At 45.0% G+C, this 11,520-nt stretch overlaps 1 protein-coding gene across 2 annotated transcripts; it reads right to left on the bottom strand.

Moving 5' to 3' along the window:
- Positions 1–259: 259 nt before the first annotated feature.
- On the bottom strand, positions 260–10,486 carry CISH (cytokine inducible SH2 containing protein). 2 transcript variants are annotated; one of them, XM_030568817.1, is made up of 3 exons: positions 9,632–10,486; positions 4,090–4,316; positions 260–3,561 (listed from the first exon to the last, which is right to left on the bottom strand). In XM_030568817.1, the coding sequence occupies exons 1-3, from the start codon at positions 9,676–9,678 to the stop codon at positions 3,059–3,061; spliced, it is 777 nt and encodes a 258-aa protein (XP_030424677.1). In that variant the 5' UTR covers positions 9,679–10,486; the 3' UTR covers positions 260–3,058. The 2 variants fall into 2 exon arrangements, with proteins under 2 accessions (XP_030424677.1, XP_030424675.1); XM_030568815.1 differs by lacking the exon at positions 9,632–10,486 and adding an exon at positions 6,204–6,385.
- Positions 10,487–11,520: the final 1,034 nt, after the last annotated feature.

Below are 11,520 nucleotides of genomic sequence, written 5' to 3'. Positions count from 1 at the left end.
GCTGCCCATAACTATTGTATAAGGAGTGGAAATCAGATTCCTGTTCACCTACATTGTGATGTTCAGCTCAGAATAGTCTAAAACTCTGAACTCTCCTGATATCTACAAAATAAAAACTTGGGTTTGTGTGTATTTGGCAGAATGGGGAGGCTGGCTGAGAGCTTGTCCCTTGTTCTCAGACTCATTTTTTGAAAAGATTAAATGAAGAGTCACTGTTTGATGATTCCACTTGGATATGACCAGAGATTTTTAGATTAAATGGCTTTAAAATATCAGACTTTTATTTAAAATCTAGGTCAAATGATTTAAAAAAAACTGTTTCAAGGTAGAAGAAAGTGATTTTTTGGAGTCTGTGTATATTATTATTTATATTGCAATAGAACCCAGAGGCCCCATGTGCTAGGTGCTGTACAAACATCACAGAGAGCCCTTGCCCATAAGAGCTTACAACCTCCAGCTCTCCCTGTGCATTCACTCACTGTCAGATGGACCAAGCATGCCACATTGTTACCCTCGACTCCCACCCACTCTTCCTACCCAGGAGCTCTTTGGGCAAGAGCTCAGAAACCTGCAGGCTCAATTCCCGCACCAACCCCACAAAGAAAAATAGTTGGCTGTTGGAACACAGATGAATGGGGGTCACCAGGGGATGGTACAGAAAGCAGAGCCACCTACCTACTCCCTACACACGTTACTATGGTGATTGAGTCTCTCCCAGAGCCCTGCCACATATGCAGCTCTGCTTGGCAAGTCATACGGGTGTTCCAAGATCATTATTGTGCATTCCATAGCTGGGCTGTCCTGATCTCCACACACACACCTCCAGCAGACAGATGAGCTTGTCTTAAAGGAAGCCTTGTTCAGTGGTCTTATAGGTTTTTTTTAATGTATTTTCTATTTGTTTTTTAATGTTCTATTCTCATTTGATTGCCTTTCCACAGCCCCTGCTTGAGGGCAGGGGTGCAGTAATAGGGAGACCTGACCTCACACACGCATGCTGTCAATCATCAAAGTATGGAAAACAAAGGCAGCAATACTATCAGTGTGTAAAAATGTGACAAGAAATGGGCGTTAACTAAAAACACTGGGCCATGTCGTCCCATAGGCAGGATACTCCTATCTAGGGAAGAGGAAACTCCACTGGTTTCCATCAGACTATTATCCCCTGGAGCTTTGTCCTGTCTCTTCCTCCCATTCCAGCTCTCTCAACAAGCTGGGATTTCTCTCCCCAAATACACCCAGCCCTGGGACCAATGAAGGCCAGGGCCTACTGCCTGCTAAAGTCCTGAGGGTTCAGAGGTGAAGGAAGATGCTGTGGAGAGGAGCAGCACCCCCTAGACCCATGTGTCCCCTTCCTAGCTGCATCTTCCTCACACACACTCCCACACAGCCCTGTGAACTGGTCTCCATGAGGTTGGGCAAGTGGTGGGAGATAATGATGGTTCAAAGGAGGCAGTCTTCCCTCTTCCATGCTCATTGCTGGGCAGAATTCACCCACTCTGTGTCCCCTCTTTCTGCAGGGGATAATGTGGCCCATTGGGACTGATTTGCTGTGTGAGGGCAGAGGCAGGGGACTGGGGGTAACAGCTTCACTTTGGCACCTAAGGGTCAGAACAGACATTGATCAAAGATTCCACAGATAGTGGTCTGGGGCAGGGAGAAGGCAGGGCTGTAGGGTGTGGATACTGGCAAAGGGGAGGAAGCTCCAAGTGCTGTTTCTATTATGGGATGCAAAAGCAATACTGGTGTCAGTTAGATTAAGTCTTGTTCAAGTGAGAAGATGCTACCAGCAAATTAAGCAGGGGATAACAAAATCATACACAATTCTGATTGAAGCTGCCGGTGGTGGTTGGCTAGTTATTTAGTGCTGAACAGGGCAGAGCGGCTGGTTATTTGGCAGCATGGTGATTATGGAGCAGGGACAGTTGTGGTTTTTTTCCTGTGCCACTGAAAGAATAAATAAATAAATAACCTCAAACCATGTGTCATCATTGCAGCTCAGCAGAGCCGGCTTTGAGCCAAGGCCAGGATGCCACCACCCTTCTCCCTGCTTCACCAAGGCAAGGGCAGTGTCAAGAGATTGACACTGATGGGAAGAAAACACAAGCCATGTGGGAGAGATGCCCACGACCCCACACTGCCTCAAGATAATCAGCCTGGGACTTGGATTGCCAAGGTTAATGTTAAAGTGTTACTGGGAACTTCCTTTTGAAATGGGAAAGAGGATGGGGGCGGGCAGGGGAACAGAGCGGGGCTTCCTTATCCCCAAACTCAATATCCAGAACCTGTGAACTTGCAGAGGAGAGGTGTTTTTGTCCAAAAATTCCTCCAACCTTGGTGACATCCCAGTGAAATATACAGATGCCTGCCATACATACCTCTCGGAGGTCACAGCATTTCCAGCCCTTTCTTAGTTTGTGAATTTAGGAAATAGACCATATGTTTCAGAGATAAGGCCCAGGTGCCAAAGTTTGGATCCAAACTCTCATCTGAATCTCAGTTTCCCCCATGTTGCCAGGGGTGTTTGGATGTTGAATTTAGAGTGGCCTACTTCAAAGACAGGGTCAAAGAGGTGACACTCAAATCCAGATCTGAATCCAGATCCAAACTGCCCTGGAGTTCCGGGTTTGGTCTGGGTTGGGATCCTTCATTCCAGCCCAGGTCCATCCCTAATTTCTTGAAAGGAAAAGAAACAAAAACAATGGACTAAAAGGTGCTTTAAAATATCAGGAGAGAGGCTACTAAGGAAATAAATAGTGATAAGAACAATGGTAATACTCCTAATGTCACGGCAGCTCTAAAATTCAAGTAGTGTGCACGTGTCAAGAGCATTTCCTTCAAGCCTCTGTGGCTCAGAGGTTGGATTGTGCCCCACAGTTCACAGGTACCATCAACCCCCTCCCTGGTGTAGACATGGAATTGGGGGAGGGGAGAGGAAAAGTGGATGCAATCACTGCTGATGACCATGTCTTTACTGTACCCCCTTGATGCCCTGCTTCAACGAGACAAAAAGACATCAAGATTCTAGTCTGTTGGTCTGAGGCCAGTTAGCTGTACCTCAGAGCTGGAAGGGATATTGCTTCAAATAGTCCCCCATCCTCCTCGGCAGGGGCAGCTGGTCCACCTCCTCTGTCAACTTGTTAATCTGTAGCCGGCACAGGTGCTGTAGGCTGGGGACACTGTCCTTGCGGCTGAGTGGCCGTATCAGCTTCAAGTGCACTGCCGCAGCCACCATCTCCTTTTGCATGGAGGACAGGGGCGAAGGCGGTGGGTAAGGGGCCTCATTCTTGTTCTCCACTGTGCAGGACATGACATAGTGCTGGATAAGGCTGACCACATCTGGGAAGGCCAAGATGCGGGGTTTGGACAGGCAGTTCGAGTCGAGCCGGAACTTGCTGTCGGCATATTCAATGCGCACATTGGTGGGACCCCGGTTGGTCTTGACGGAGAGTGTGAACAGGTAGCTGGGGTGGGTGCTGTCCCGTACCAGGAAGGTACCCTCAGGCATCTTCTGAAGATGCTGCTTGGCCTCACTGGCTGTGATAGACCCCCAATACCAGCCTGGAAAGGAATCCCAAAGAGAGATTTCATTTAGAAAGAAAGAATCATCACTAGACTGAAAACACAGGCTGCTCATATCAGGGAGGCAGGAGCAGGCTTCATGGGAAATACAGTAGAGATGGCATAGCCAAGCCCTGCAAGGTTTCCAGCCTACGTTTTTCATCAGTGTGCTTAGGATGGAGGAGGGGAGGCCACTTCTGCAGTGTTTGGGGCTTACACAGACAGAGGAGCCAGTTCCCCTTTCTGTCAATTGAGCTATTAAAGGCAAAGCTCCCGTGTATGCTAGTGGTAGGCTACTTTGTGATATAAACACTGACTGTGTGGTGGCTGAGACCAGGACCACTCGTTGCATTGATAAGTTTCTGCTGTGACAGCTTCTGGGGCAAGACACTTACAGCAGACCAACCGTAGTGCCCAGCGACCTTCCTAGGAGAGGAAATTCTTCTTAGAGGTGACTCACAGAGAGTTCTTCCCCACACCCTGTGGCCTCCTCACCCAGTGACCTCATGCTGGTGGGTAGAGCCTTACCGGATTCTCGCAGATAGGAGAAGGTTTTTGCAATGCATAGCAAGTCTTCTTCAGGATCTCGCATCCGAGGCAGGTTATTCTCAGGAGCAGGTACCATGAAGGCAGGAGCAGATTCTCCCTGGAAGACCATAACGGAGCGAGGTTGCATGATCTGCTCGGACAAATCCACTGCAATGCCTCTGAGCGACTGTCTCCTGATCTTCTCCTCTGCCAGCAAAGGATGGGGTCTGAAATGAAGGATGTATTGTGTGATTTTTAGCTTGTCTTGCCTAAAGTTGCATTATCAGCTCAGCGTCTGCTCTGCTGTGCTACAGCACATGTTCTGTAAACAGATCCTCACTATGGTTATGTTTCCAACAGAAGTAGAAAAGGAAAAAACAAACATCACAGAGCTAAAGATGAACCCCTCGATGCAGGGAGGCATGGGTGGCTTTTTCCACCTTGGAAGGGACACTAGTTCAAACACCGTGTAACTCTACCAAGAGTCTGACATTCCTTTAATCCATAGGTCCTCAACTCAGGGTATGCATACCTCTGAGGGGTACGCAGAGTCTTCCAGGGGGTACATCAACTCATCTAGATAGTTGCCTAGTTTTACACCAGGCTACATAAAAAGCACTAGCGAAGTCAGTACAAACTACAATTTCATACAGACAAAGGCTTGTTTATACTGCTCTATATATTATACACTGAAATGTAAGTGCAATATTTATATTCCAGTTGATTTATTTTATAATTATATGGGTAAAAATGAGAAAGTCAGCAATTTTTCAGTATTAGTGTGCTTTGACACTTGGGCATTTTTATGTCTGATTTTGTAAGCAAGTAGTTTTAAGTGAGGTGAAACTTCAGGATACGCAAGACAAATCAGAGTCCTTCAAGGAATGGATACAGTAGTCTGGAAAGGTTGAGAGCCACTGAACTAATATATCAGATATTGCATTTTTAATAAGGCTGTGGGGAGGAGATACAGATAGGATTCCTGATGACATGCAGTGGGCCTGATTCTGTTTCACTGGTTTAAACTTCGGTGGCGTTACTCCAGATTTATGACAGTGTGTCTGAGAGGAGAATCACCGTCCCCCTCCTTCCCCCGTTATCTTCCTGTCACTACAGGTTGGCCTGATCTTGTCAGGTCTGTTAGAAGCTAAGTGTGTGCTGATCTTGAAATACCATCACAGCAGAATAACTAGCTAATCCCTGGCACTACACAGGCCCTGGCATTCAAATGGCATGAAGGAAACTTAGTGTAAACTGGAACCACCCAGCCCTGGCATGTTTATAATGGTAGAAGGGTTTCAACAAGGTAGTGCCATGGTGAGCATTGTTCAGTGTGATTATAAATCTTTCAAGGGAGCAGGATTGTAGCCTTCTAGCAACTAGCTGCAATGTGTCCCGTTGCCCTGTGGTCTGTGACAAGTCCTTCTCTGTACCATGCGGAATGTTAATCTGTGATGAGAGTACAGGATGATTGAGTGTAAGGAAGGAGCTCTCATTGCCAGTCAGACTTCTGAGTCTGAGGAAGTAGCCCGGAGTTTTCACTGCCAGGGGAATGTACAAAGCTGCATGTCCTGCAGAGGAGGCTGAAAATAAGCAGCATGTGTGTCAGTGCTCTAGGTGAGCAGCACCCTACTTGTATTGCTCCTGCATGTGAAAATCCTACAGAGCTGGCAAGAGTGAAATGCAAAATTAAAGGAAAGAGAATAAAAAGAGAGCAGCTGATAGGAGGGTCTGACTGGGCCTGGCTCAGGCCTTCTGTCACTCTTCACCCTCACTCAACCCTGTGCTGCAGCACATCTCAAATGTTTATCCCTACTGCACCTGGCACCAAGGTGACCTCTCTAGGGTCAAAAAAATAAGGTAAATGTGTTCCCAGGGAAATGCAGTACCATCCCCAACTTGAGACATAGGGACTGCCTGAAGCTAATGGAGATTTAAAAGGCAGCTGCAGCATTCTCCCACATCATAGGAAAAAGAGGAGGAGAGAGGACGGATGTCCCTGGCGTTTCTCCTCCAATCTTAACTTTGTCCTTTGTATAGACAGTGACATTTAATGGGCACACAAAAGTGGATGAGGCAGGGGTAAGGTTACAGACTGATCTTCCTCACCCTACCTTGACTTGGCCCACTCCTCTCTCCAGCCCTCTTGCCCTGCTGTGTCCCAATTGTGGGACAAAGACCCACAAGGAGAGACATGAAGAACAATAGCACAGAGGATTGAAGGGGAGTTTTTCCTGTAAGAGAGAAAGCGAGCTGCAGTCAGAGTTCCACAGTTCTGCATTTATGGGGCCATAGGTAAATCTGGCTCTAAAGTGAGGGACATTCAGTATTCTTAAACAATGAAGGGCAGTCAAAGATGACACACTGATCCCACAAAATCAAATGCTCCACAGACTTTCAGAAGAGACTGTTGTGAGTTAAAACATCAGCCAAATACATCCCTGGTCTTCTTCAGCCAATCTCTACTTTAGGAAAAGCAAGATATGACATGCATGGACTTTGAATCCTGCCTATTAATTTCTATCCCAGAAGACCTTACCTGCTAAATCTTTGTTTTAGCCCCTGGTTTTCACCAGTATTCTCTGATATCTAGTGTACAAAGCGTTTCTCTGTGGCTCTTGTTTTGCAGGCAACGGCTCTGGATAAGATTCCCTTCCATGGTAGCACTGTCGTGAAGGAAGCACAGACACTTTCTCCAAGAAAAGTCTGACCTGGGTTATATTCAATAGCTTTTGGGCACTGCCTGTGCTCTTTCAAAAAGAAGTAGTACAGTCCTAATCCTCCACTGCCTTGCACCTTGTGTAATCACTGTGAAAAGTGGGTGTCAAATGCTACCCTCAGTGGAGGATTCAGTTTTGGTAGCTTTCTACACCAGCAGTTTGCACTGCAGAGAGATGAATGACTGACAAAGGTGAAAGGTAGGGGAGAAGGGGTCCCATGGTGCATAGACCTCATTCCCAGCTCGAGAACAATAATGCTGCAGCTTGGATTCCAGAATTGAGCTTGCTTCTTCTTGGAAATGTTTCTGCTACGCCCTCAGGCAAAGCCTTTTGTTTAAAGAAATGTTTTCTTGTTGCTAGCATGAGAACCATTTTGCTTTTTAGACACTAGATTTGGGAAGGGGATTAAGATTTGTCTGGGGGAGATGGAGAGACCAGGAAGCGGTTTTGAATGGAATCTTTAGACAATCACTGGGTATCTTAACTGATCATTTATTAGAAAGTTCTGCTCCTGCTTTGACTATGCTGCTTCTGTAACTTCCATTGTCTCATGGAATGCGGACTCTGAACCTCCAGGACTCATCTTGAAGCCACCTTGGGGAGCCCATTCTCCTTTCACTAAAGGAAGCTGTGAATCAATTCACATTTCACTTCAGAGATGTAGAAAGGGCTCAAGTCTTTAAACTGTGTACAATCATAGGTGCTGGAACTAGGAGTGCAGGGGGTGCTGTTGCACCCTCTGGCTTGAAGTGGTTTCCATTATATACAGGGTTTACAGTTCAGTTCAGTGGCTCTCAGCACCCCCACTATAAAACTTGTTCTAACACCACTATGTACAATCCCCTCTCCGTAGTCACAAAAGCTCTTGTGAAGTGGGGCCAGTGTGGATTGGAGAAAGATGAGTTCACCTACAGTGGTCATCCTCTGGCTCCCATATGCTCCCTGACTATCCTGCCACCTAAAATCCATGTAGCCCAAACCTCCGTGCATTTCCAGTAGGGTTCTTCCACAATATCCAGGGAAAGGTAACAGGGGATGCTGCATGGATTTTTCTCCCCTTCCATACGTATAAAAAAGCCTGGGGTTACAGAACCTCTAATGAACACACTGCAGTGAAAGAAAGTTTTAAAATTTATGTGTGGCAGGAACGTGGACTCATTAATGGAGTCTAATTAATGATGATTCAAAAGGGCTGAGCTACTAAACAAGACAAATATAGAAAAGAGGTCAAGGATCAGGAATGAACAGAATACGTGTGACTATAGCTGCTATTATGAACCAGATAAAGAACTATGTGGAAGAAAGTGTATTTATAAAAATCAGCAGGTCCAGTTGAGATCCATCTTTTTGTCCTAAAAGAATCAGCAAACAAACTTTTTCTGACTCCTCGAGAAAAGCCCTGGAGAATTAAGAAGATACAAGAGCGCAGACACAGGTGGTATCATTTACCATTTCCTCTGTGATAAGTCAAACTTCATAATGACACACATAGTGAAATAGTACAGGAAGACCAGTCCTACACTCCTTATATTGGCAAACTCCCATCAACTCCCACAGGACTTTTGCCTGAGTAAGAAGGGCAGGATTGGGTCCAAAATGCATACAATCTTAGAGGACAATGGAACAAGCAGCTTTATAAAGACAAACAGTGGACAAACTTGCCCTAATTGAATGAGGGACAGGTTATAGGTATAGATGATAGGTAGGCTGTAGAGATGATATATTGGCACTTCAATAAAGCATATGACAGTGTCCTGCAAAGCCTAAATTGAAAAATTAATTTCAAGCAGTTTGGCTATGAGCACTATCATGTGGGCTGAAAACATGGGTGAAGTCAAGCAAAGGAAGACACAGGTTGAGCAGCAGGAAAATATTTGTAATAGTGAGCTCTATGAGACATGGGGGCTCTCAGGGGAAGTGGTGGAAATCCCCAGACTTGAGTCACTTAAAAGTAGACAGAGCAAAAGTATAATGCTGTGAGGAAAATCTTCTAGTGGCAAACAGGATGGTTAAAATGACATCATGGCCAGCCATTAATGAAGGTGAGAGCTTGCAAATATTTCCAAGAGCACAAATGCTTAATATATTCATGCAGATCAGGTACGTACATATGTAGATGACCCATGTAGTGCCTAACTGACCATGTGAGCATGCAAATACCAATATGCATGCACTAGCCAGGGGTACTTATATGATAAAATTAGGCATGCACAAGAATTTATTTGCACCTTATTGGCTATCTGGGGCACTAGGGCTTTCCCCAGCTTTAATTTTTATAATGCACTGTGTGTATACACATGCATGTGTACACACATAACCTTGTATAGAAAAGCTATGCAAAAAGAAATATATATTAATTCTATATATTCATTTGGAATTAGACATAGACAGTTTTAAAAAAAATTCCTGAAAAGCTTTTCCCTGTAAGTAGTTTGTTTCTATAGAGAAATCGGATAGCTCCTATTATTCTGTGCTTCTCTCCTCTCTAGTTTTACATATGATATATTGTATAGCATAGTCAGACTCTCCCTCTAATTTTTACCTGTAAGAACCTTGAGTGCCATGTGATTTCTCAGCTATAGAGAGAGCATGGATATCAGGGTGTCTGTTCATGCCCTTCTTAGACAAAAGATATAAAACCCCCAGAAACCAAAGACACTCACATGTACTGAGGGCCAGATACTCAGCTGATGCAAATCAGCATAGCCCCATTAACCTGAATAGACCTACACCAGTTTATACCAGCTGAGGATCTGCCCCAGAGTCTGTTATTGACAATTCTCAAATCAAGCGTTTAAAATGAAGGCTGCAAGGAATCTTACCCCTGAACACAGATGATCATGTCACTCCAGGACCAAGAAAAACGCATTAAGTCTTCAATAGGATGGGAAATGGTCTTCCCTTTTTCCTTACCGCCTTCTTTGTTCCCCAGAGGAGCTAGGACAAATCTTTAGTTAGGAATTCACAGGAAGAAAAAGACTGGACTGCTCCCAACAAACCTCTTCCACTGCACTCTGGAGTTCACACACCGGGAGAAGCCAAGCAGAAAGCAAATCAGGCTGCCCAGAGAAAGATTTTACTGATTTTTGAGCAACTTTAGCTAGGAAAATGTGCGCAGTCTTGGTGCTTCTCAAGATAATAAAATATATTCTTGCTCTGATTAAAAAGAAAAAAAATAAAAATGATCAGAGAAAAGGAAAAACGATTTTAAAAGAAGGAATGAAATCTCCTTCAAAATGACCTTTCAAGTCAGGATATAAAGCACCTCCGAAATAACAATAAATAGGTATCAATAAATAATCTCTCCCTGAATGTGGAGCTGGGAGAACTGCAACCTACTTGGACGCTGGCTCCAGGAGTAATGAAGCTCTGGGAAAAAACACAACTAAGTAATCTTTTGTTTGCCCCTTTTAATCTGTTCCAGGAAGTGACGGATTCCTGGAATTGTATTGTATTCACATCACTGTTCTGACATTAAAAAACAAAAAGTATAAATAGATGTGTCCGAAATGGACATCTTGATGTCAGCACTGTACTCCAGAGAATTAGGGTGCGGGGAGAGCTTCCAAAATATACCAAAATCCCCAAGGAAAAAGGCAGGGTCAGGTCAGATTGGTCAGCTCCTTCCAGGGACTCAGCTGAAAAGTTGTAAGTTGTTTTCTGTTTTATAAAGCATTTGGCTGCTGTCCCCTCTATGTGTTCACAGAAATACCTTTGATAGATTTCCAAGAACTTTCCAGGAAAGCTGGGCTGGACCATAGAACTCTGCCAATCAGAGCAAACCGAGGCTGGGCAGGACCTCAGAGGTCTGCCAATCAGAGGTGAATGAGGCTGGGCTGACGCTACAAGCTGTAATGAGCCCAGCCCCCACAGTCACAGAGAAACATACGCACACTGCAGAAGAGGGAGGGAAATGTAGGCATCAGTTGCAATCACTAGGGGCTCTTTGATCATGTGATTAGGAAAAAGCGAGATTAGATACCTTGCTGGCCATTCCCAGATGGCTATGTGAAACCAAAGAGCAGCTGCAATGCACCCCCTGCTCCAAATATCGGCAAGTAGCCTCCTTATTAGGCTTTGTACCATAAGGCTGAGATCAAGAAAATTCCCCTCCTCTAGCTTTAACTTGCAGCACCAAACTTGCCAATTCCCCTTGCTTTCTCATAAAAACAAACAATCTTTCCCGTTCCTCGCCAACCCGGCAGTGTCTGGCCAGACAGGCTGAGATTTCAACACTGAGAATCATGTTTTCTAAGTGGATTTGGTGAACGTGAAAGGTGCTGAGTTGAGAGCCCCAGAGATAATTTCTCTTTAATTCACAGAACAAGGACTGCAGGGGTAACAGCTGAGCAAACACCTTCCAAGGAACATAGAAGGTAGGACTGGAAGGAACTTCCTGGGTCATTGAGTCCAGTTCCTGCTATTGCAGGCAACCCCATCCTATAATCCCATTCCTAAATTTGTCAAGTTCCCTCTTCAAACTAATTAGCTTGTTTGCCCCCGTTCCTCCTACTGGGATGCTGTTCCAGAGCCTCACTTCTCTGATGGTTAGAAACCTTTTTCTACTGTCCCACTTAGATTTATTAATGGCTAAATGAATAAATTCCATACCACCCAGGCTAATGCAATTAAGTCACTGATCTGTAGAGACCACCTTAAGGGATAAGAGAGTGAGCAGGTTGAGCTCTAGAGCAGTGGTCCCCAAACTTTT

The sequence above is a fragment of the Gopherus evgoodei genome, chromosome 7 (genome assembly GCF_007399415.2).
Source record: "Gopherus evgoodei ecotype Sinaloan lineage chromosome 7, rGopEvg1_v1.p, whole genome shotgun sequence".
Lineage (NCBI taxonomy): Eukaryota > Metazoa > Chordata > Testudines > Testudinidae > Gopherus > Gopherus evgoodei.
The sequence above is the reverse complement of the archived record's forward strand: the minus strand, read 5'-3'. Positions and strand labels throughout refer to the sequence as shown.